The following is a 27,867-nucleotide window of genomic DNA, read 5'->3' on the forward strand; positions in this document are numbered from 1 at the left end:
GTGTGAATGTGAGTACAGTGTACTCTCTTAATCATAAAGAGAATCTAATCTCTAATCTAAGAGATATCTCTTAGATTTTTTATACAAAGGGCTTCCATGCCTTCTGTAGATCGTTTATAGCTATTAAAACTTCAGCAGATTTTTTTATAATAACAATTCCTTGTATAAGTCTTATAGCCAGATGCCGGAATCATGAAATTTTGTATGTGTGTTAGTAGTGACGCAGATGTGTGTGTTAACAAGTAAAAAGTCGTTAAGTTTGGCCGGGCCAAATATTTTATACCGTCCATCATGAGCTGGACATTTAAAGTACCTGCAATCGTTCGGTTTTCTTATTCGTTCCTTTTTCATAGTAATATTATTCCGAGTGTGGGTAACTAACCCAACGCCTCAACCCATATATATCAGCTCACTATTTCAAGGGGTGATGAAAATAGCTACATCAGGTGACATCGCGGGGAAGTCAGTTCCACAATTGCGTCTGGCAATAAATGACGAGAAGACCAAGTAAACGCGCAAGATGTCTAGTACATTTGTGGAACTTGGAAACTACAGTTTGTGGTAAGTAAATCGACTTTCGACTAATCGATTAATGGACTTTTTGTATTGAAAAGTCTAAAAGTCGAAGTCGTTTTTTGATCTATGAATAAATCGTAAAGTCGACTTTTCAAGATCGACTTTGGATTTTCTTCATAAATACTTGTTTTTTTATCACAAAGCTCAAATTGCCCAAAAATTGCACTTTCCGGACTTAACATAATTTTTTTTTTTTTTAAAAAATCGAAAGATCGAAATGTCGACTTTTTAGTCAAAGGCAAACATCGAAAAGTCTAAAAATTGAATTTTTGGTCAGAGGCAAAAATAGAAAAGTCTAAAAGTCGACTTATGTGCTTGACTACGTATCCCTAGCTTCGAGGTAGTCAAAAATTTTATATGCCTTGGTACAGACATAAATAAAACTATTGGCATTAGTTTTGTAACTTGGAAAGGATAGTGTTGGCTAAAAGATGGTCTATGTAAGCAGTTTAGAAACAAATCCACCTCCCGCCAGATCAAACTCACATTCTACAAGACGCTGATACTACCCTTCCTGTTGTACGGATCTGAAGCATGGATACTTGCGCAAGCAGATTGAGTTTTTGAGAGAAAAATTCTCCGAAAGACCTATGGGACGATCTGCGTTGACGGTGAATATCGCCTTCGAATAAATCGCCATATATTCTCGGACATCGACATAGACAGACGGATCGAGCTGCAGCGAATACATTGGCTAGATCATATTGGGAGAATAGAGGAGGATGTCCCAGCACAAAAGCGAGCTAAATGATGCCTCACGCAGAAGGGTAACGCCACGAATTAGATGGATATATCAAATGGAAAGAACATTGAAGGAGTTTCGTACAGGACAATGGAGTTGGACCTTGGGGTCTTGTATAAGACTTTTCAGATTCGGTATACATAGTATTGCTAGAAGGATGTTTATAGTCATCTAGAAGACTATCGATTATGTGTTCACCAGCTGCAGTAGTCGGGGTTACTTGTCTTTAGTCCATGGCCCGAATGGCATCTCTATGGTCATGCTAAAGCATCTCGGCCCAATAGCTCTGGCAACAATCTCAATCGGTAAACTCACTAGTAGTCCCAGAGATTTGGAAGGTAGCCAGAAAAATACCACCTCCAAAACCAGCTCATCTAGGAGAATCACACTGCCCTATCTCCTGTAACCTAATTTTTGGAAGCACTACCCACCATTAATGAGCACCTACATTTGGATTCCGCAAAGCATGCAGTACTGCAACGGCGCTAAATTATATCATTACATATATTGCAAATGGCCTCAACCAAAATCGACAGCCAGCGCGGACTGCGGTCGCTGCGTTAAACCTATCGAAAGCGTTGGACACAGCGGACCACTGGATTTTTCTCAGTGATGTCATGAACTCCGCATTGCCCAATGTTACCAAGCGCTGGCTTGGTAACTATCTCAATGACAGACAGGCATCTGTGGATTTCAGAGGTTAGATATCTAAATACCGCAAGATTTAAGGGAGTAGTCTTATCACCCGCGCGAAAATTAATAACTACCTCGCCCCCATCACCACATTCATGCAGGAAAGGGAATTAATTGTAACCCCGTCTAAATATACTGCGCCGTTATTTACCTCCTGGACACATGGACTAAAGACAGAGCTAGATATCATAGTCGATGATCGAAGAATTCTGACAGTGCAGCAACCCAAAATACTGGGAGTAGTTTTTGAAAATCTGGTCAGTTACACCAAGAACGTTGCTTACGACAAAAGGAATGTCCTCTGAAAAAATAAGGTTCTGAAAACTCTAGCAGGTACCTCCTGGAGAATGGATAAAGATACGCTTTTCATGACGTACAAAGTCATTAGCGGCTCTGTACTGAGCTATGCCGCCCCTGATTGGACTTTATTCCTAAGTGACACCCAAGCCGTTGACGTATATTACCTTAACGAACAACCCATCAGCAATCAGTGACTCACAAAAGAGCCTCCCCAGATCCACTAGAAGAACTATAGCTCAATTTAGATCTGGTTAGAGCACAATCTTAAATAATTACATGTCGAGAATTATTTCTAGAACATGTGATCAGTGCCCAATCTGTCACAGCACTACTCATGACCCAAACTACCTTTTTTCTTGCCCAGTCAGGCCCACAGATTTGCACCCTGTGGATCTCTGGGTTACACCAGTGGAAGTGGCACGATTCTTACAGCTTCCAGAATAATATATTTCATATATAGGGAAAAACATATGGTTCCAGCCGAACTTTTACAACAACTTCTCGTGTGCCTATAAGTGTGTTCGAGTAATATTATTAAAGCCACCTGATCGGATAACGAATGATCCTAGCTCGTATCGGGGCATAAGTCTTCTTCCAGTGTTTCCGTTCTGCAAAGGTATATGGCGGCCACACTTAGGTAACGATACTGTTAACGTTGGGCGCCAATAATTTTAGACATATTACAGAGATATGTGACCTACCTTCCGATAAGTGAAAAAATGCGTAAAAAGGATTGTCAATTCAATTCTATATGTAGTGGGTCTATACTATCTACTATACTCTAGACATTCAACTGTATGCCTTGAATTTGTGTAACATTCGGTCTCACCACAAAATTTCCCTCACAAAATTCCTTTATAATAAAAATTTAACGTTTTCACAAACCCTCTTCAAAAAAAGAATGTATTAGCGACGCCTAGTGTACTATTGGATTCATATAACAATAAGCAAGTGTTATATTGAGATATAACACTTACTAGGTGCTTACAATACGGCGAATTGGTGCTTCACTTCGCTAACACACGAACCAATTTCAGCATATAATATAACAAGGCGATTAGAATTATTTTGAAATTATGGAAATATCCCATATTCTATACACGAACCAAGTAATTTGGTAAATTATAAAAAAATCCCTTACTTAATGGTTGTATTTGGATATGAGATGTATAAAACAAATATTCACCGATGAAAAGAGGAAATTTTTCCTGATTATTTACTACAGAATATATACAGTATGTCAAGCATGAGTTTACACATGGAGTACATGAAAACCTTTTACAGTTAGCTTTTTTAATGCAGCAATTTCAGTTTTAAACCACTGGTTTAAAATTGAAAGATTTTGCGCCTTGAAAGGGACACTCTCAAAAAAAAAAAAAAAAAAACAGTAAAGAAAGTAGCAAAGTCGGACTGGGCGGACTATATGATACCCTTCACCACTTTGGGTATATTCTGCACATATGTATCCTAACAGACGTCGCCTTTTCGAAGGAACATTGACATGAAATTGAACGAACTTAAATATGCGCTCTTTATATCCGACTAACATCAATCCCAACACATGCCATTCTGCAACCTATTCCAAAATTTTTTAAATAGATTTCAAGCAAACTTTACACGCGCTATTTGGTATGCTTCACTGTTCAAAATGTAATATCATTCAGGCACACATTTGGTCTGTTCCAGAACCTGCAAGAATGTGCAATTTTTTACTACGATAACAAATTTTCCTTTATGATATCAGAAAAAATAGTAAAAATTAGTAGATTCTTGCAGTACGGGAACAGACCAATTGATTATTTGGCGTACAATAAACATGAATAGGTCGAAATTATATATGGAAGTTATGCTATATCTAAATCTGCACCGTTAATATAAAATCAGACGAAAATATATATGGGAGCGATATCTGTATCTGAACCGGTTTTCACCAAACTTAGCACACATCATTCTAGACATAATTCAGTAACTTTTCCCAAATTTCGTGCAAATCGAACTATTGTGCACCATTTACATAAAATCGGACGGAAATATATATGGGAGCGATATCTGTATCTGAACCGGTTTTCACCAAACTTAGCACACATCATTCTAGACATAATTCAGTACCCTATGCCAAATTTCGTGCATATCGAAAGATATATAGGGACTTTGGTGCACCATTTACTTTAAATCGGAAGAAAATATACATGGGAGCTATATCTCAATCTGAACCGATTTTCCCAAAACTTAGACTTTATTCAGTACGCTGTGCCAAATTTCGTGCAAATCGGACTATGGCGCACCATTTACATAAAATCGGACGAAAGTATATATGAGAGCTATATCTAGATCTCAACCGATTTTCTCGAAACGTAGAACACATCATTCTGGATTTAATTTAGTACGCTATGTCAAATTTCGTGCAAATCGAAAGATATATAGGGACTTTGTTGCACCATTTACATAAAATCGGATGAAAATATATATGGGAGCTATATCTAAATCTGCAGTGATTTTCACGAAACTTAGCACATATCAATCTGGACCTAATTCAGTACTCTATGTCAAATTTACATAAAATCAAATTTACATAAAATCGGACGAAAGTATATAAAGGAGCTATATGCAAGTCTGAACCGATTTGCTCGAAACTTAACACACATCATTCCGGGCTTAATTTAGTACGCCATGCCAAATTTCGTGCAAATCGAAATATATATAGGGACTATGGTGCACCATTTACCTTAAATCGGACGAAATTATATGTGGGAGCTATATTTAAATCAGAACCGATTTTCTTTTTTTTCAATTTCAATAGGGTTTGTCCTTGGGCCAAATAAGTGTCTTTTGCCAAATTTCATCCAAATCGGATGATAAATGCGACATGTACTTTGTTTACAATTTAACATCTACAGACGGACGGACATGCATACATCGACTTAGAAAGCGATTCTGTGCATATTCTCAAAAGAAACCATGTGACTATATTCATTCCTTTTGCCTGTTACAAATACACATGCACTAAGACATAATACCCTGTGGTGAAGGGTATACTACATATCCAGTCCACCTTGAGCTAAACAAAAGACTTAAGGCACAAACATGACACATATAAAAATTTCATCCTTTCAAAATTTGTTCCATATATTCTCACTGTCTGACATGCGTTCGAATCGGCTTCATTTATTTCGGCTGGCTTTTAAGAATTTACATTTAATTTTTTATTATATATTCAAATATATAAAAAATATATTTTTAATCCAAAATTTAGTTTGAATTCCATCAAAAACCAAAAAAATTAAAAATCATTTTTTTAAAAATTATTTCAATTTATTTCATTTGTGGTTGGTTTACAAAAAATAAAAGAAAAAAATATATACAAAATAAAAAATATTTATATAATATAAAAAATAATATTATAACACAATATATTTCAAAGACATAGACGAAGAAGACAACTGGAGGGGGAGCGGAACAAACTAAAAACAAATAGGTAACATATCGGATGTGTGAAAAATTAAGGAGGGGGTAGTGGAGTAGACAAACATTTATTTTACTTAAACTAAGGACATAGGTTCAAAATGATGCTACACACTACATTGAGGAAAGAGAGAGGGGAAAACACAGGAAAGGATTTGAGGCGGGAGAATATAGGACTTAGTACAAAGTGCGTGTGTGTGTGAGTGTGTTTGTTGTAACATTTTAGTTACGTTTCCTTAAGGCTAAACGACCGGCCAATGGACGTTTGGGTTTAGCTTCTTCTTTAGGTTCGGCATCAGCTTCCTCAGTTTGCTCCTGTTCGACGGGTTCGGGTTTTGTGGGCTTGCCAGCCTTGCGGTTACGGCTCACTGAAAGGAAAAGGAGAAAAATAGGTTGATAATTTGTATTTTAAATTAATAATTATTATATCTGAATACTTACAAGCTGAGTTGGGTTTGCTGAAACCCTTGGGAGCGGGGGCAGCTGGTGCAGCTTCTTCTTCGCCATCATCGGAGTCATGGTTGACGGGGGCTTTGGGCTTGGGGGCTGGTTTTTCAGCTAAAAAAAATAAATAAATACAATTTAAAATAAAAATAAATCGTAGGTATATGAGTATACATATTTTAATAATTTCAAAATGTGATGCCTACTTTTAGGGTATATATTTTTTAATTATTTTAAAATGGTAGATTTTGGGCTAATAATCAAATTTTTTTCTCAAATACATAGTATAAAATAAAAATTAAAATTTATAAATCGAATGCCATGGAGAATATTTAATAAATTTCAAAAAGTGGTGCCTATTTTTAGGCAATATTTCTCTATTATTTCAAGTAGATAGATTGTGGCCAAACGAAGTTTTGGATTATAAAACTTCGTTTGGCCACATTCTAGCTACTTGAAATAATAGAGAAATATTGCCTAAAAATAGGCACCTGATTAACTGATTTTATTTTTTTTACCATTTCACCCCCTCTCTCCCCTAACTTACCCTTTGCTTTCTTGGCATTCATTTGACGGCGTTTCAACGAGTTCAAGAAATCATCATTCGAACGGAATGGACGAATCACGGGTCCAATACGTTTGGGTGCCTCTGTTGTTGTGGTGGTAGTTGAGACATCGGCTTCCTCGGGTTCACCTTCACCTTCTTGGGCCTCCTCAGCATTTTCGGGATAATCACCTTCTTCTTCTTCTGTGGGATTGGCGGTGGTTGTTGAGGTCTTTGTCAATTTACCTGGTGGACGTCTCAGGCCACGTTTGGGTTCATCAGCCAATGTTGTGCTCAAGCAGCAGGCCAAAGCGAGGATAACAAAAAGTAGGGTGCTATAATGAAAAACAACAAAAACACAAATAATTAGTATGGGGTTAACAAAAAATTAAGTTATGTATCAAATTTCAAAAAGTGGTGCATATTTTTAGGCAAAGGGCATATATATATTTACAAGAGAATACACAAAGAATTTTTAAAAAATTTGTGATTTTTTTACATAAAATGTGGAAGAAAATATATATGTGAGCTATTTTTAAAAAAATTTTTAAGGCGTAGGTAAGGATTTTTTTTTAAGAATTTGCATGACGTGGATTTAAAAAAAAATACTATGGTGCACCATTTACATAACATCGGACGAAAATATATATGGGAGCTATATATAAATCTGACCAGATTTTCACGAAACTGAGCATATGTAATTCTATACTCAATTCAATGCGCTATACCAAATTGTGTGAAAATCGAAAGATATATAGAGACTTTGGAGCGCCATTTACATAAAATCGGACGAAAATATATATGGGAGCTATATATAAAACTGACCCGATTTTCTCGAAACTTGGCATACATCATTCCGGACCTAATTCAGTACTCTATACCAAATTTCGTGCAAATCGAAAGATATATAGGAACTTTGGTGCCACATTTACCTTAAATCGGACGAAAATATATATGGGAGCTATATATAAATCTGACCCGATTTTCTCGTAATTTGGCATATGTAATTCTAGGCTCAATTCAATGCGCTACACCAAATTTCGTATAAATCGAAAGATAGATAGGAACTTCGGTGTCACATTTACTTTAAATCGGACGAAAATATATATGGCAGCTATATCTAAATCTGAACCGATTTTCTCGAAACTTGGCACACGTCATTCTGGACTCAATTCAGTACTCTATGCCAAATTTCCTGCAAATCGAAAGATATATAGGAACTTTGCTGCATGTATCGGACGAAAATATATATGGGAGCTGTATCTAAATCAGAACCGATTTTTGGGCCAAATAATTGATTTGGGCCAAATAATTGATTTGTGCCAAATTTCATCCAAATCGGATCATAAATGCGACCTGTTCTTTGTTTACTATTTACCATTTACAAATGGAAGGACGGACATGCATAAATCGGCTCAGAAAGTGATTCTATGCATATTCTCAAAAGGAACCATATGTCTATGTCGTTTCCTTTTGCCTGTTAAAATATATGCACAAAGACATAATACCATGTACTACAGTGTGGTGAATGAAGGGTATAAAAAACATGGCGTGGAATTAAAAAAAGTATAGGAAAAAATTGACTTATTAATATCTTTAAGAAATGTATTTTTTAACATTTTTTGAAAATATCCACCTGCTGGTCTTTGCATTCTTTATATTGAGACGTTTCCAAAAAGTCCCTCTGCAATTAAAAACTATGCCATCATATCCAGTCTACCTTGAGCAAACAAAAACAAAAGACTTAAGACACAAACATGACCCATATAAAGATATCATCCTTTCAAAAATTTGTTCCATATTTTCCCCATTGTCTGACATGCCTTCGAACCTGTTTCATTTTATCTCCGATGGTTTTTAAGAATTTACATTTAATTAAAAAAAAAGAAATAAGGAAACCATTAACAAGTCCTCCTTGAGTATAACAAAAGACTTAAGACACAAACATGATGAAGCAAAACAAAACTATACCGGCTTTGTTGTTGGCAGGGGTTTTCTGTGCAAAAGTGCGTGTGCTTGTTGTTGCTTGCTTTCTGTCACACAAGTCCTTTCCAATAAATAGTTACAATACAACAACAATTCAATTTGATTACTCAAGGACGTTTCGAAAACACACTACACACCAAATGTAATCTCGTTTTTTTTTTTAACAGCAAAGAAAAAAAACAAAAACAAAAAACTGTTGACGTCAACATTGACAAGAGCGGCTCAGCTGCGTTCCGCAATCTCTGCAACGCCACAGCCAACACCTCTCTGGAGCTTTCTTAATACCTATGAAGACAACAACCACCATAGCACATGACTATGAGTCCGTCTGTCTGTTGCTCTGCCGTCTTGGTCATTAAATCTGACCGTCTTGGTTCTGTCTTTGGAGATTATTATTAGGTGTTCAAATCTGCACTCCACTGCACTTCAAATGCCCATAGCCATGTGGCAAAGTATTATGCAAAAATTCAAATTCAACCGAACAACAAATTCAGCCAAAAGAACCGGTTATGCCTGTCAGAGAGTCAGCCAAAGTAAATGGCCAGCTATTTGATTGAACAGAATCTAACTGCATATTTTGCAAAAAATACAAAAACAACAGCAATAATAATAACAAATATTCATAATACTTTACGTACTTAATCAAGCTGTAAGAAATACTAATCTCCAAACACACACACACGTTCATACACAGGTGTATATATAGTCATGTGTGTGAGAGTTACAAACAACCTGTGGTAAATATGCATAACAACACCATAGTTAAGTTTTTTTGTTGTTTGTTTTTCTTTATTTACAGTTAGCTTAAGTCCACATATGTATATAGATATGTCTATATGGATATTGCAATTTATTTACAATATAATAATCAATATACCTTAGGGGGCATGGAACTAATAAGGGATTGGAAAATTTAATTTTGAAGGCCTGGATTTTTTTTTTGAAATATTTTTCAAGGACCTAACAAAGGCGTGGATTTTTTAAAATATTTTTTTCAAGTATCCAACAGGGGCGTGGATTTTTATAACCTTCACCACACTGTGGTACAGGGTATTATGTCTTTGTGCATATGTTTGTAACAGGCAAAAGGAAACGAGATAGACACATGGTTCCCTTTGAGAATATGCATAGAATCACTTTCTAAGTCGTCTGTCTGTCCATGTTAAATTGTAAACAAAGTACAGGTCGCATTTATGATCCGTTTTGAATGAAATTTGGCACAGCTCACTTATTTGGTCCAAAGACGAACCCTATTGAAATTGGGAAAAATCGGTTCAGATTTTGATATAGCTCCCATATATATTTTCGTCCGATTTAATGTAAATGGTGGACCAAAGTATCTATATATCATTCGATTTGCACGAAATTTGGTATAGCGCACTAAATGAGGTCTAGAATGATGTGTGCTAAGTTTCGTGAAAATCGGTTTAGATTTATATATAGCTCCCATATATAGCTTCCCTCGATTTTAGGTAAATGGTATGCCAAAGTCCCTAAATATGATCCGATTTCCACGAAATATGGCATAGTGAATTGAATTAAGTCTAGAATGATGTGTGCCAAGTTTCGAGAAAACCGGTTCAGATTTAGATATAGCTCCCATATATAGTTTCGCCCGATTTTAGGTAAATGGTCCGCCAAAGTCCCTATATATTTTCGATTTGCACGAAATTTGGTATAGCGCATTGAATTAAGTCTAGAATGATGTGCGTTAAGTTTCGTGAAAATCGGTTCAGATTTAGATAGCTCCCATATATATTTTCGTCCGATTTAAGGTAAATGGTTCACCAAAGTCCCTAAATATCTTTCGATTTGCACGAAATTTGGTACAGCGTACTGAATTAAGTCTAGAACGATGTATGTTATTTTTTGTGAAAATCCGTTCAGATTTACATATAGCTCCCATATATATTTTCGTCCGATTTAATGTAAATGATGCACCAAAGTCACTATAAATCTTTCGATTTGCACGAAATTTGGCACAGCGTACTGTATTAAGCCTAGAATGATGTGTGCTAAGTTTCGTAAAAATCGGGTCAGATTTAGATATAGCTCCCATATATATTTTCGTCCGATTTAAGGTAAATGGTGCACCAAAGTTACTGAAAATCATTCGATTTGCACGAAATTTTGTATAGCGCATTAAATTAAGTCTAGAATTATGTGTGTTAGGTTTTGTGAAAATCGGTTCAGATCTAGATATAGCTCCCATATATATTTTCGTCCGATTAAAGGTAAATGTTGTATCAAACTCCTAATGTTTGTCCGATTGACACAAAAGTTTGTGTCAACAGAAGCGGGGATTTTTGAAAAATATTTTTTGAAGTGTCCAAAATAGGCGTGGGCTTTTGTTGAAGTGTCCAGAAGAGGCGTGGATTTTTTTAAATATTTTTTCAAGGGCCATTAATAGGCGTGGACCATATATAGGCGTGGATTTTTTTTAAACATTTTTTCAAGGGCCATTAATAGGCGAGGACCATATATAGGTGTGGATTTTTTTTAAACATTTTTTTAAGGGCCATTAATAAGCGAGGACCATATATAGGCGTGGATTTTTTTTAAATATTTTTTCAAGTGCCTTTAATAGGCGTTGACCATATATAGGCGTGGATTTTTTTAAATATTTTTTCAAGGGCCTTTAATAGGCGTAGACCATATATAGGCGTGGAGTTTTGTTCGATATTTTTTCAAGGGCCATTAATGGACGTGGATTTTTTTTAATATTTTTCAAGGGCCATTAATAGGCGTGGACCATATATAGGCGTCGATTTTTTTTAAATATTTTTTCAAGGGCCATTAATAGGCGTCGACCATATATAGGCGTGGATTTTTTTAAAATATTTTTTCAAGGGCCATTAATAGGCGTGAACCCTATATAGGTCATTTTCAAGAGTCGTTAATAGGCGTAGATTTTTTTTTAATATTTTTTCAAGGGCCATTAATAGGCGTGGATTTTTTTTAAATATTTTTTCAAGGGCCATTAATAGGCGCGGATTTTTTTTAATATTTTTTCAAGGGCCATTAATAGGCGTGGATTTTTTTTTTAAATATTTTTTCAAGGGCCATTAATAGGCGTGGACCATATATAGGCGTGGATTTTTTTAAATATTTTTTCAAGTGCCTTTAATAGGCGTTGACCATATATAGGCGTGGATTTTTTTTAAATATTTTTTCAAGGGCCTTTAATAGGCGTAGACCATATATAGGCGTGGATTTTTTTTTAATTTTTTTTTTATATTTTTCAAGGGCCATTAATGGACGTGGATTTTTTTTAATATTTTTCAAGGGCCATTAATAGGCGTGGACCATATATAGGCGTCGATCTTTTTTAAATATTTTTTCAAGGGCCATTAATAGGCGTCGACCATATATAGGCGTGGATTTTTTTAAATATTTTTTCAAGGGCCATTAATAGGCGTGGACCATATATAGGCGTGTATTTTGTTTTAATATTTTTTCAAGGGCCATTAATAGGACCATTTTTAAAGGTCATTTTCAAGAGTGATTAATAGGCGTAGATTTTTTTAAATATTTTTTTTTTGGGTCATTATTAGGCGTGGATTTTTTTAAATATTTTTTTGGGTCATTATTAGGCGTGGATTTTTTTAAATATTTTTTTTTGGGTCATTATTAGGCGTGGATTTTTTTAAATATTTTTTTTTGGGTCATTATTAGGCGTGGATTTTTTTTAAATATTTTTTTTTTGGGTCATTATTAGGCGTGGATTTTTTTTTAAATATTTTTTTTTTGGGTCATTATTAGGCGTGGATTTGTTTTTAATATTTTTTAGTACCAAATTTGACTCATTAGTTCTAGTAGTATCACAACTAGTACCCAACGGCTTTTGCCACTTTCATTTACATTACACACATTACTTACAAAGTATTTCTAAAGATATTCACAGAAACTTCTGTTGCCAGTTTCTTTATGGTTCGACAGAAAGAAAAAAACTATTTTATAATCGATTTTAATGAAATTCTTAAGAGTTGTTAAGACTCAGCTGTCTGGGCGCTGTTGCTGCAGCGGCTACTGGTTCTGTTAAACTTGGTGTTAAGTTATTTTTAGCCCATTTTTGTGTTTGTGAATTTGAACTCAACTTATGATCACGAAAATTTATTGCCAATATTATTATTATAAAACAAAGTCCAAAGATTTATTGGTGGCCATAATGGCAAAAGAAAAAAAATATTAGCCTTAATTTTTTTCACATTGGTCATGGGGGTGATTGGTTAATTGTTGGAAATAAATGGTAAATGCAAAACGATAACAAAAATTAAAAAAAAAACATTAAACATTTTTTTTAAAAAATCCACTCTTTGTATTTGGTTAAAAAATGTTTTTTTTTAAATCCTCGCCTTGTAAATTTAAAAGAAAAAATATTTTTAAAAAATCCTCGCCTTGTAAATTTAAAAGAAAAAATATTTTTAAAAAATCCTCGCCTTGTAAATTTAAAAGAAAAAATATTTTTAAAAAATCCTCGCCTTGTAAATTTAAAAGAAAAAATGTTTTTAAAAAATCCACGCATTTGCTGGACCTCTTATAGAGCCCAAAAAATATTTTTAAAAAAATCCTCGCCTTGTAAATTTAAAAGAAAAAATATTTTTAAAAAATCCTCGCCTTGTAAATTTTTTAAAAAAATATTTTTAAAAAATCCTCGCCTTGTAAATTTTTTAAAAAATTATTTTTAAAATATCCTCGCCTTGTAAATTTTTTAAAAAAATATTTTTAAAAAATCCACGCCTTATTAAAAAAAAATATTTATAAAAATCCACGCCTTATTAAAAAAAATATTTTTAAAAATCCACGCCTTATTAAAAAAAATATTTATAAAAATCCACGCCTTATTAAAAAAATATTTTTAAAAAATCCACGCCTTATTAAAAAAAATCTTTTTAAAAAATCCACGCCTTATAATAATTTTTTTTTTTTTAAATCCACGCCTTATAATATTTTTTTTTTTTTTTAAATCCACGCCTTATAATAATTTTTTTTTTAAAAATCCACGCCTTATAAAAAAATATTTTTAGATAATCCACACCTTATAGTAGCAGCTGCATAAAAAAATATTTTTAAAAAATTCACGCCTTATAGTAGCAGCTGCATAAAAAAATATTTTTAAAAAATTCACGCCTTATAAAAAAAATATTTTTAAAAAATTCACGCCTTATAAAAAAATATTTTTAAAAAATCCACGCCTTATTAAAAAAAATATTTTTAAAAAATCCACGCCTTATTAAAAAAAATATTTTTAAAAAAATCCACGCCTGTGAGAAGGACCTTCAAAAAATATTAAAAAAATATTTTTAAAAAAATCCACGCCTTATTAAAAAAAATATTTATAAAAAATCCACGCCTTATTAAAAAAAATATTTTTAAAAAGTCCACGCCTTATTAAAAAAAAATATTTTTAAAAAATCCACGTCTTATTAAAAAAAATTTAAATCCACGCCTTATTAAAAAATATTTTTTAAAATCCACGCCTTGTAAATTCTTTGAAAACATATTTTCTTTAATCTTTAATATTATTTTTTTTTAATTTTTTGAATATAATTTTTTTTAAAATATGACGTTTGTTTCTTAAATCTTTCAATATTCATTTTGTGCTTCAGTTATTGATTTCTAATATTTCAAATTATTTCCAGAATTGTGTCGAAACATAATCCGCATTTTTTTATTAATTTCTATTAAATATCACAGCGCCATCATAAATAATAATTAATTCTATATCGAATTTCGATTTCACGACAACTAATTCTACTCTTCAAAAATAATATATTTCACAACAAATAAAAAAAAATAAAAATCCCCAAAAAATATATTTTATTATAATCCACTCCAAATGTTGTCTGCTGTCGCTTGCCTATAGCATTCTGACATTAAATGGCATTTCAAGAAACAGGTTGGGTTATTTGCGGTTTTTTTGTTTCTCTCCAATAGAAATAAAAACCGCAAAATAGCAAATTTTGCTTCGAGAAGGTGTAGAAGAAGAAGAAGAAAATCGCCTCCAGAACCAAAAAAGCAACAACAGATATTTTTTTTAATATTTAAAAAAAAAAATTGATTCCCAGAATTGACTAATGGAAAAACGTGTCCATAGCAATTTGCATTAGAAGCTGAATGTGTTAGCCAACAATAAGGCGGAAGCTATTTTTATTTTATTTATTATTTTTTTTCTTATTAGCTGTTGTATAACATTTCTACCATCCCGTTTTAGACATGAAATAAAGAAAAAAAAACTTGCAATTCTAGTATGTCTGGTAGGTAAGGGTGGTTGTAGAATTGAACAGAAACCCCAGATGCTTGGCTGTATGTGTCTTAAGTCTTTTGTTTCTAAAATCACGTTTTTGCAAGGCGGGAGTTTTGTCTTATAAGAAAAACAACAAAACAAATAACAAACCCATTAACCAGATAAGACCTTGATTTCATTATTCAATCATCATGTGACAAAGCATAATTGCAAATATTCATATTAGCAGTGTTATATAATAACGACAACAAGATTGAAAAAAAAATAGAAAAAACACACAACAATCATGTTTCGAATTCACCAGAAATCGAGGGTGATAAAAATCATCCTAAAAAATAATAGAAATCATTGCTGCCAATGAATACAAAATAGGGAGTTGAGGTGTGAGTTTTTTTTTTTTGGTATCATCCCATTCCCATGGATTTTTTGTAAAACAGTCACGTTTCGAAAACGTGACTAAATGGTAACCGTTAAACAGCAATTGATGCCAGAGAAAGACAATTTGTAATCCAGTGTAATACATAACTTTGACTGTGTAATACAAAGTGGAAAGTGGAGCTACATTGGGTCCACGTAGTGACCCATTTTTTTTATTATTTACCACTATTTGAAATAAATTCAAAATCGAATATTTTTTTTAGCGTTTTTCACGATTTGGGTCATCAACATTAAATCACATTCGAAATTTACATACATTTGTTAGGTGTGTGGGGGTGTGTGTGTAATCGAAAGACATGACTTTCATTATGGAGTAGTGCTTGTGTCTTAAGTCTTTTGTTTATAACCAAACAACTAAACTAAAATTGTATCGAAAATCTTTTTTGAAGAATTTCCAAAGACTGGATTTTTTTATAAAAATATGAAGCATGTAACAGACAAAAGGAATCGAGATAGACCCATGGTTCCTTTTGAGAATATGTCTAGAATCACTTTCTGAGTCCATTTATGCATGTCCGCCCGTCCGTCTGTAGATGTTAAATTATAAACAAAGTAAAGGTCGCATTTCTAATCCGAATTTGATGAAATTTGGCACAGCTCATTTATTTGGCCCAAGGACGAACCCTATTGAAATTGGGAAAAATCGGTTCAGACTTAGATATAGCTCCCATATATAGATTCGCCGATTTTAGGTAATTGGTGCACCAAAGTCCCTGAAAATCATTCCATTTGCTCGTGCAAAATTCGGCATAGAGTACTGAATTAGGTCCAGAATGATGTGTGCTAAGTTTTGTGAAAATGGGTTCAGAAATAGATATAGCTCCCATATATTTTTTCGTCCGATTTAAGGTAAATGGTGCACCAAAGTCCCTATATATCATTCGATGTGCACGAAATTTGGCACAGCGTAATGAATTAGGTCTAGAATGATGTGTGTTAAGTTTCAAGAAAATCGGTTAAGATTTAGATATAGCTCCCATATATATTTTCGTCCGATTTAAAGTAAATTATTCACCAGAGTCCCTATATATCTTTCGATTTGCACGAAATTTGGAATAGAGTACTGAATTGAGCCTAGAATGATGTGTGGTAAGTTTCGTGAAAATCGGGTCAGATTTATATATAGCTTCCATATATATTTTCGTACGATTTAAGGTTAATGATGCACCAACGTCCCTATATCTCTTTCGATTTGCACGAAATTTGGCATAGCGTACTGAATTGAGTCTATAATGATGTGTGCTAAGTTTCGAGAATATTGGTTCAGATTTAGATAGAGCTCCCATATATATTTTGATCGGTTTTAAGTTAAAAAATGCACCGAAGCCTCTATATTTCCATCAATTTCCACGAAATTTGATTGGGATTGATGTTAGTCGGTTTACGATACTTATAGATAAAGATCGCATATTTAAGTCCGTTCAATTTCATGTCAATGTTTCTTCGAAAAGACGATGTCTGTTAGGATACATATGTAGAATATACCCAAAGGGTGAAGGGTATCATATAGTCGACCCAGTCCGACTTTACTACTTTCCTTACTGGTTAAAATATTTTAAGGAATTACCAAATTTGTTTAAGGAATTATCAAAGTATAGATATTGGTAAATATGGATCCACTCCTTTTGGTACGTCCCCAAAAAAATGGTAAAAAATTTCTTAAAAATAAATTAATGAAAATTACATATTAAAAAAAATGCCACACCCTGTATTTATTTGAAATTCCTTTCAGTTATATCGGTGTACTTCAAACTAAATTTAAAATTTGTTATGAAATCTGCAAAGGCGTATTTATCTTCTTCGATAACATTTTGAAAACAAAAAATAATTACCTATGATGAAGTAATTAATTAGCGAATTTTTATTATTTGAACTCAATTAGAAAAAAATCTCAGGCAGATGATCCATCATTTCGATTTAGGTCAATAACATTTTGATTAACCATGTTTTGAACATTTTTTTTTTGTAATTAGTTGAGAGGGTGTGTCGTCTAATAACAATAACATCCGTATACACATCTTCATGTTGGTAACGGAGGAGATGTAAATCTAAGACATGTTTTTGCCTTAAGTCTTTTGTTTAATGTTTCGACTTTTTTGGCAAAAAATGAACATTTTGTGTTATAAAATGGCAATTAATACTCTTGGCAATTTTATGAAGATTTTTTTGATATTGCGGATTTTTATTTTTTGGGAAGATGTTATAATTTGTCCTTCAATTCAAACATAGTTTGTAGAAATTAAATCCGAAGGTAATTGTGGCAACTTGAATTGTAAAATATCCAATTATTACCTGCAATTAAATATTTCTATTAAAGAAATAGAAAAAATACACTACTTATTTCGATGATGTAATATTTAACCTTTACACATTCGTCTTTTTTTCTAACGTCAAATACAGAATTTCCTCAATAAATTAGCAACAACGACAACAAGAAGGAGAAAAAACAACTACTCTAGTCGTTCATGACAACAAAAACAAGTTAGACAACAACAACAGCAACACCAGAGAAGCCAGCAAACTCCAAACAATGAATGAATGAAATGAAGCCCCATGAACACAATGGAAACTTCTAGTATGGGAAAATGACCCTTGTCCTTTTAAAGAGCTTTGGAGCATTCTTGGCAAAGTGATGATGGATTTTTTTTTTTTTTTTGTACGGCTAACATGGATGGCGAAAAATAACAGATATTAAAAATAAATAAATAAAAACATAAAATACAAATAGTTTGGTGTTCAATAATAAATTGAACAAATAATGATAATATATTTAAAAATAATCCACCCTATTTTTCTTAATATTTCTTAAAAAATCCAAGCTTTTTTCTGCAATAAAGAAAGATCAATATAAAAAATTCCAGACTATATAAAAATGTGCAAATCGAAAGATATATAGGGACTTTGGTCCACCATTTACATTAAATCGGTCGAAAATATATATGTTAGCTATATATATAAATCTGAACCGATTTTTAGGAAACATAACACACATCATTCTACTCCTAATTCATTACGCTGTGACAAATTTCGTGCAAATCGAAAGATATATAGGGACTTTGGTACACCATTTACCTTAAATCGGACGAAAATATATATGGGAGCTATATCTAAATCTGAACCGATTTTCAGGAAACTTGGCAGACATCACTCAAGGCTCAATTCAGTATGTTATGCCAAATTTCGTGCAAATCGAAAGATATATAGGGGCTTTGGTGCACCATTAACATAAAATCGGACGAAACTATATATGGGAGCAATATGTAAAGCCAAACCGATTTTCACAAAACTTGGCAGACATCATTCTAGACCTAATTCAGTACCCTTTGCAAAATTTTATGGAAATCGAAAGATATATAGGGACTTTGGTGCAACATTTACATTAAATCGGACGAAATTATATATGGAAGCTATATCTAAACCGGAACCGATTTTCACGAAACTTAGCAGACATACATCACTCTAATCTTAATTCAGTACATTATGGCAAATTTCGTGCAATATATAAGGCTATATATAGGGACTATGGTCACCAAATTTCGTGCAAATCGAAAGGTATATAGGGACTATGGTATATATATATATATATATATATATATATGGGAGCTATATATAAATCTGAACCGATTTTTCCCAATTTCAATAGGATTCGTCCTGGGACGAAATAAGTCAACTTGTTCCTATACAACAAATTTCTCTAGTCATTTTCCTATTGGAAAAATCCTTAGTTACTGAGAAAAAAAATATTTCCAATGGGAAAAAAGTTTTTAGGCATTGCTGAATAAGATATTTAGGATGATATTTTCCAATTAGCCAAAATAACTCAGCATTTGTTTATATGTAGAAAATAAAATTTGTTTATATGTAAAAAAATCCCTCATATATTTTTTTATAATATTTGATTTGAAAAAAAAAAAATCATCAAAGCTTTATTTGAGTTAATTTATTTCTTTTTTTCTTGTCATAAAACAATAATATTTGTTTTTATAAAAAAAAACTATAGATTTGAAAACATAATTAAATTTGAAATCATAATCAAATTTCATACTAACGCTTGATAATTAATCTAAATAGTTTTTAGTGCCATAAAATGGTTTTGAATTCATGGTTTTATATTTTATTGTATCTGTTTGTTGTTGTATTTTTTTTTTCTTCTTCTCAAATTCAAGTTAGCAAAATATAACATGTGATCATGTTGTGATTTGTATATATAAGTCAAGTTTTATATACATAAATTCATATTGCTGTTAATTTAATATTTTTTTATCTAAAAAAAAATAAATAAATATTACCATTCTTGGTCTGCAACGATCAATAATCGTTTAAAGCAAGTTTTTTTTCAAAAGAAACCAATCCAAAAAAATAAATCCTTGATAGTGGGTTTTTTTATTTAAATGATTTTATGTTTTTTTTTATTTTTTGGTGTCACTTATTAACAAAAAAAACCTAAGGCTCACACACACATACAACAAGAACCCAAATATCAAGTTATAAATAACGAAAATATGTATGTATATAATGGTAATGGTGGAACACCGGCAGCTTTGACTCAAGCCAATGGCCCAGCAGCCAAATGGTACATCAAGAGGTCCACACAACAACAACAACAACTTTGTTTTGCCATCAAACATCTGCATTGTCAAGACGACGAAGAAGAAGAAGAAAAGACACCAATTGACCATTTAGTACACGCATGCCTTTATCATACATTTATGCATATACATATGTATACATACATAGGTATGTATGTGTGTGATTGACACTTCTCTAAAAGTTGATCCAAACGACCTTGAAAGATCAGTTAGAGTTTTTGCCTTTTGGTCTTGTTGCTGCTGCTGCAACCTTTTTGTTGTTATTGTTTCTTTTTTATGTTATTGTAATTTATAATCAAAAATGACACATTATGGCCCCAGAGAAAAGTTGAGATTTCTGGTCAGTTAATCGAAACCTCAAGTGATCGATAAATTGTTCATAATTACAAGGAGAAGAAGAATAAGAAAAACAAAAACAACAACAGCAATGACAAGTGCTTTATGTAAATCTTTTAATGTTGTCCATTGCCCTTTAGGACAATAGAGCTAATTGTTATTTAGCTATACATTATAGACGGCTTTAAGATTATTTATTATTTGGCACATTTAAAGTGAAGGGGTGGTAAGCCCAGATAATGAGAAAAAATATGTGGGTCCCAAAATGTTGAATTTTTTTACTTAAAAAAAATAAATAAAAAATATAAAATACAGTTAAAAATGTTGTTGTGGTTACCAACGTATCGTCTAACGGAGAGGATAGAATGTTTGAACTTTTGGCAAAGAGCCAACAAAATATAAAATCCAAAAAATATGTGGGTCCCATAAAGTTTTTTTTTGATAAAAAAAATTAAAAATAAAAAAACTGTTAAAAATGTTGTTGTGTCTAGAATGTTTGAATTTTGACTCAAGACCCAACAAAATTAAAAAATCAAAAAAAAATATATTAAATTAAAAAAAAATAAAAAATTAATAAATCAAAAAAAAAACACAGTTAAAAAATATTGTTTTTGTTCAAATCTAACGGAGAGTCTAGAATGTTTGAATTTTTGCCCAAGACCCAACAAAATTTAAAAATCATCCAAACATTAAATATGAAATTGGAATCTATAGGGCAGCTTCTTCTGGTACCTGCCTACAAATGGTCTTTGACAAAAAAAAAAATATGTTGATCGAATGGTGAATCCGTTATAATTATATTTTTATAGTATAGAGGGTATATTAATTTTGTTTTTCCGTTTGTAACTCATCGATATAATCATTTCCGAACCTATAAAGTATATATATTCTTGATCAGCGTAAAATTCTATGACGATATAGCCATGTCCGTCTGTTTGTTGTAATCACTTTAGCCTCTAAACGAATTGAGATAGATAGCCCACATTGTGCATTGAGTCGTCTTTTGTCTGCAGGCAGGTCAACGGTCCACGTTTAGGCATAGCTCACATATAAGGGAATTTTTTGAGCGCATTTTTTAACTGTATTCGCTGTAATTTCCTACATTGGGTTCTTAGTGGGTACTAAATGTCTCCACAATAAATTATAAATATAGGTCCACTTTTTCTGGTAGCCCCCATATAAGGGTATCCCCCATTTTCGGTATTTGGGGGTTCTTGAGCGCATTTTTTAACTGAATTCGCTGAAATTTGCTACATTGGGTTCTTATTGGGTACTAAATGTCTCCACAAAAAATTATAAATATAGGTCCATTTTTTCGGATAGCCCCCATTTAGGAGGACTACCTAATTTTCGGTATTTTGGGCTTCTTGAGCACGTTTTCAACCGAATTTGCTGCAATTTGGTATTTTGTAGTCGTATATGGTAACAAATCTCCCTACCAAAAATTATTAATATTCGCCCCCTTTTTGGGGTAGTCCCCATATAACCTACTTTTTATATTAAAATAGTTATATGATTTATTCTGCGTTTTGAGTACGGTTCTAAGACTCTGTTGTAATAATTTCACCAGCGGAGGATAGCGAGATAAAAAATTAGAACGTAAGGTTCGATAATGAACTATAGCCCGCATTTATGCATAGCCCCTGTGTGGAGGTTCCAAAAGGAGTGAACCGATATTCCCCATCTTCGAATTTGAACTAAGTTTGGAAGTAATAATAATATGGGCAAAGTTTGAATGAAATCAAAATTTTCTGAAAAGGGATTTGGTCCAAAGGAACATGGGGTCTAGAACCAATATTTCGGTGAGGCACATTTTTACCGTGTTAAAGTGTATACACCCTCATCAGCCATAAGTCTGAGGGTATATTTACCCATTAAAATTTTCTGAAATTTATATTATGGTTTACATAATCCGTTTTTACACATTTCGGTATAGGTCCACTTTTTGATATGTCATCGATATTTTCAATATATTTTAATATACAATTAAAAAATTATTCTCCAAAAAATATTTTTTCAAAAAAATCCTATGAATATGGATTTAAAAGGTCTGGAAATTTTTAATATTTTTTCGGGGCCAATAATAGACGTGCATTTTTCAATATAGGCGTGAATCTTTTAAATATTTTTTTTCGAGAGCTAGTTTTTAAATATTTTTTTTCAAAGGCTTCCAATTGGCAAAGGTTTTTTTTAATACCTTTTTCGATGGCTACAAACAGGCGTGCATTTTTATTTGTTTTCAGATCAAACGATTTGGGCCACAAACATTGTATTTGAGATTTCCTTAATATTCCCTAATATTAATAATAATAAAAATGGATTATTATTTTTAAAAAGTTTGCCCATTAGTTCTAAAAATTAAACAAAATACTTTTTTAACGAATACCCTATAGCGGGAACTTAAAAAAAATCATGAGGAAACAGAAATAAAAAAATCAATCAGGTTACCCATTAATGTAACTCTTCAAAAAAAAAAGAAATCAAAAAATCCTCCCTAAGATTGGATTTTTTTAAAATACCACCGACATTTAAACATCAAGACAAATATGCGGACATTCAACCTGATATGCTATGAAAAAATAGTATTTTTTTGTATTTTGTGATTGTGAAAAATACTAAAGGAAGGAATTTCTGGGTCCCTGAAAACATATATATGTATATATATATACGCTTGTCAAATATCCTTTAAAAAATTGGAAAATTGTGCGGGTGGTAAGGGGACATGGGGAATTCCTTGTCCCCTCTATCCCAAAAATATAAAAATAGCCCGTTTTTTTAATAATTTTAACTCCATTGCTTTTCTGTTCGCTTACAAAACAAAGGACTTAAGACACAAACATTAGACAATGCTTTAATTTTTCTTTTAACTTTAGCTTTTTTCTTAATTTATTTTAATAATTTATATATATAAAAATTTTACAAACACTCACATGTTAAAGAATTTCATTTTGTTGGATTTAGTTTTGATTTAGTTTTCTTTGTTAAAAAATTGATTAAAAATATCAGCCTTTGTTAAGGTTTTCGGTTTATTTTTATTTGGTGTTTATTTTATTTTTTTTTAAATCACTTATTGGGAATATTTTTATATATATTTTTTTGTTAAATAAAAATATATATTTTTTCGTTTACTATTATTTGGATTTTTTTTTTTTCTTTGTTATTCCCAATCACTTAATGTTAACTTGGCTTGGACCCTAAAGCTTTAGAGCGTGTTAGCTTAGCACAACTTCTTAATAACGACTAATGGTTGATGGTTTGACTAGAGACTCAAGAAAACAATTTGTATGTTTTATGTCTTGAAAATGAAAAAAAAAACAAAAACACATATATTGAGTTTCGTTTCGATATTCAAGTCACTGTTTTGTCGTCGGCGGTGGCAGCAGCAGCTGATGGTGGCTGACGGGCTGGCTGAGTTATATTGAAAAGCCACAAGTCGCTATGCAGTCAGCAGTGATTTTTCTGTTGCTGTTGACAGCAGCAGAATGCCGCACATGCGCAGCAGCAATAACGCCTTAGACATTAACACCACCGCCGTGATGGTTTTGTTTTGGTGGGGAGGGATAAAATTTAAATTAAAAAAACAACAACAACGGTAATAAAAACAACAACAAACTGCAACTAAGAAACGAGTAACAAAAATTACTGTCAGAGCATTTAAAATTGCTTACATTTCATTTGTTTGAATAGAAGCAACCCAAAAAGGCGACAACTGAACAAATGAACGAACAGGCAGACAGACGGACGGACAAGCACACCCTAAAAGACTGGTTTCCTTCTTCTTCATTCGCGAGATTTCAATTTTTTTTTTTGATTGGGGAAACAACAGTATTTCTGTTCGAAAAAAAAAATCGTTAACAATAATTTCTTGTAAAACAACAAATCACAGCTCAACCAATAACAACACCACCACCACGAAAATATTGCAGATTTTTTCGTAGCCCAAAATTTTTGATATTTTTTTTTTTGTTTCTTCGTGGCACAACAAACAAATAGTTTGACATTTTATAAATCTTCTTTGGACAGGTTAAGCATGCAGGTTGTCATCAATAGAGATTATTTGTGGATATTCAATGGATGTTGAGGTTATTCCTCAATGATAGGAGTTGATTTTTAAAAATTTTGACCAAAAGGGACTTACACAAATATATTGTCAGGGTAATAGCTTTGTGCAGCAAAAATATATAACGACGTGAAATATTTTAAACCCATTTTTAGTATAATTTTGTCGGTATTTCTGACTAGCTGAGGCGATCTAGACATGTGTGTCCGTTCGCCCCTCCCTACGTCTGTCCATTATAATTTGTAAACACGATGCACCAATCTTCACGAAATTTTGCGTGTAGGAAGGGTTTTGGCCAATGAAGACCCCTATTGTTTTTGGTAAAGCTCGGTTAATATTTAGAGGATGAAATGGACCAAATACTTAATTTTGTCGGTATTTCTGATCGCTCTAGAGGCCGCAAGTATGGTTCGAACATCGCGAAATTTTACATGGAGGGGATAGGCCAAAGAATAAGTATTCCCGATTGGATAAAGATCGGTCATTAATTACGGGTCAAATGGACCCTGACTTTTGTGTGATAAATGACAAAATTTGTATTCTATGGCGTATATATTTAGTGTATCCAAGAGGAATGGTTAACCTTCAAAATGACTCCAATTACATTGTCGTATGTACACGGATGTGGGAGTTACACTTAAATATTTACAGGTGCTTACGACTACAAATAGGCGTGTATTTATAACCTTCAACACACTGTGTTACAGGGTATTATGTCTTTGTGCATATGTTTGTAACAGGCAAATGGAAACGAGATAGACACATCGTGCCTTTTGAGAATACGCATAGGATCACTTTCTAAGTCGATTTATGCATGTCCGTGCGTCCGTCTGTAGATGTTAAATTGTAAACAAACTACAGGTCGCATTTATGATCTGATTTGGATGAAGTCACTTATTTGGCCCAAGGACAAACCCTAATTCAAGAAAATCGGTTCAGATTTAAATATAGCTCCCATATATATTTTCGTCCGATTTATGGTAAATGGTGCACCAAAGTTCCTATATATCTTTCGATTTGCACGAAATTTTGCAGAGGGTACTGAATTAGATCCAGAATGATGTGTGCCAAGTTTCGTAAAAATCGGTTCAGATTTATATATAGCTCCCATATATATTATCGTCCGATTTAAGATAAATGGTGCACAAAAGTCCATAAATAGCTTTCGATTTGCACAAAATGTGGCATAGGGTACTGAATTAAGTTTCCTAAAATCGGTTCTGATTTTTATATAACTCCCATATATATTTTCGTCCGATTTTATGTAAATGGTGTACCAAAGTCCCTAAATATCTTTCGATTTGCACGTAATTTGACATAGCGTACTGAATTGAGCCTGGAATGATACGTGCTAAGTTTCGTGAAGATCCGTTCAGATTTAGATATAGCTCCCATATATATTTTCGTCCGATTTAATGTAAATGGTGTACCAAAGTTCCTATATACCTTCCGATTTGCACGAAATTTGGCATAGTGTACTGAATTAAGTCTGTTAAGTTTCCTAAAAATCGGTTCAGATTTTGATATAACTCCCATATATATTTTCGTCCGATTTTATGTAAATGGTGTACCAAAGTCCCTAAATATCTTTCGATTTGCACGTAATTTGACTTAGCGTACTGAATTGAGCCTGGAATGATGTGTGTCAAGTTTCGAGAAAATCAGGTCAGATTTAGATATAGCTCCCATATATATTTTCGTCCGATTTAAGGTAAATGCTGCACCAAAGTCCCTAAATACCTTTCGATTTGTATGAAATTCAGCACAGCGCACCTAATTGAGTCTAGAATGATGTGTGCAAAGTTTTGTGAAGATCCGTTCAGATTTAGATATAGCTACCATATATATTTTCGACCGATTTTACATAAATGGTGCACCAAAGTCCGAATATATTTTTTCGATTTGCACGTATTTTGACAAAGCGTACAGAATTAAGTCTAAAACGATGTATGTTAAATTTCGTGAAAATCGGTTCAGATTTAGATATAGCTCCCGTACATAGTTTCGTCCGATTTAAGTTAAATGGGGCACCAAAGTCCCTATATATCTTTCGATTTGCACGAAATTTTGCATAGCGTACTGAATTAGGTCTAGATTGATGTGTGTTAAGTTTCGTGAAGATCGGTTCAGATTTAGATACAGCTCCCATATATATTTTCGTCCGATTTAAAACAAATGGTTCATCAATGCCCGAATATATTTTTCGATTTGCACGTAATTTGACATAGCGTACTGAATTGAGCCTGGAATGATGTGTGTCAAGTTTCGAGAAAATCAGGTCAGATTTAGATATAGCTACCATATATATTTTCGTCCGATTTAAGGTAAATTGGGCACCAAAGTCCCTATAAATCTTTTGATTTGCACAAAATTTGGCATAGCGTAATAAATTAGGTCTAGAATGGTATGCGTTAAGTTTCCTGAAAATCGGTCTAGATTTATATATAGCACCCATATATATTTTCGTCCGATTTAAAGTAAATGAAGCACCAAAGCCCCTATATATCTTTCGATTGACACGAAATTTGGCATAGCGTACTGAATTATGTCTAGAACGATGTGTGCTAAATTTCGTGAAAATCGGTGCAGATTTAGATATAGCTCCTATATATAGCTTCGCCCGATTTAAGGTAAATGGTGTACCAAAGCCCATATATATCTTTCGATTTCTGCCAAATTTGGCATATCGTACTGAATCGAGTCTAAAATGAGGTTTCTTTAGTTTCGAGAATATCTGTCCAGATTTAGATATAGGTCCCACGTATATATTTTGGTCCGATTTTAGGTAAATGGTGCACCAAACTCCTAATGTTTGTCGGATTGACACGAAATTTTTCACAACGTATCATATATATTTCGAACGGGTGTCTGAGTAGCATGTATACAGTTTGCTGTAAATCGATTTCCATAAATTGTTCCCATTTTACGCAAACAATTCTAAATCTGCCCGATTGAAACTAAATTTAGCATAGGTTGCAGAAAAGTGTACGTCCCTTCGAGAGAACATTGACAAGAAATTATTAGGATACAGGATATGTTCAACATACATAAAGTGGTGAAGGGTATCATATAGACGGTCAAAGGCAGTCCGACTTTACTACTTTCCTTACTGGTTTTAAATATTTTTTTTTCGAGGGCTACAAATAGGCGTGGATTTTTTTTATTATTTTTTTCTTCCAAGGATACAAATAAGCGTGGATTTTTTAAAATGTTGTTTATGAGATCAGTAATAGAAATTAAATATTTTTTCGATATCAATAATAGGCATGTATTTTTTAATTATTTTTTTTTTTTTGGTTGGCTACAAACAGGCGTGCATTTTTATTTGTTTTCAGATCAAAAGATTCGGGCCACAAGCTTTGTATTTTAGATTTCCTTAATATTCGAAGTTTCTTCTGTGAATTACCATTTTTTCCATTTTACACCAATTTGAATTCTATACACACTTCG

The 27,867-nt window shown here is 32.8% G+C and overlaps 1 protein-coding gene across 1 annotated transcript; it reads right to left on the reverse strand.

The window, feature by feature from the left end:
• Positions 1–5,991: 5,991 nt before the first annotated feature.
• On the reverse strand, positions 5,992–23,370 carry LOC133332585 (uncharacterized). The gene is made up of 4 exons (XM_061540964.1): positions 23,288–23,370; positions 6,765–7,096; positions 6,215–6,331; positions 5,992–6,141 (listed from the first exon to the last, which is right to left on the reverse strand). The coding sequence occupies exons 1-4, from the start codon at positions 23,302–23,304 to the stop codon at positions 5,996–5,998; spliced, it is 612 nt and encodes a 203-aa protein (XP_061396948.1). The 5' UTR covers positions 23,305–23,370; the 3' UTR covers positions 5,992–5,995.
• Positions 23,371–27,867: the final 4,497 nt, after the last annotated feature.

This window comes from Musca vetustissima, unplaced genomic scaffold (assembly GCF_032173495.1).
Source record: "Musca vetustissima isolate MV318-11 ecotype Yass unplaced genomic scaffold, APGP_CSIRO_Mvet_v1 utg539, whole genome shotgun sequence".
NCBI lineage: Eukaryota > Metazoa > Arthropoda > Insecta > Diptera > Muscidae > Musca > Musca vetustissima.

Coding starts and splice junctions, on each gene's coding strand:
- LOC133332585 (XM_061540964.1), bottom strand. Junction 6,332..6,764: donor GAATGCCAAGAAAGCAAAGG/GTAAGTTAGGGG, acceptor TATTTTTTTTAG/CTGAAAAACCAGCCCCCAAG. Junction 6,142..6,214: donor CAGCAAACCCAACTCAGCTT/GTAAGTATTCAG, acceptor TTTTCCTTTCAG/TGAGCCGTAACCGCAAGGCT.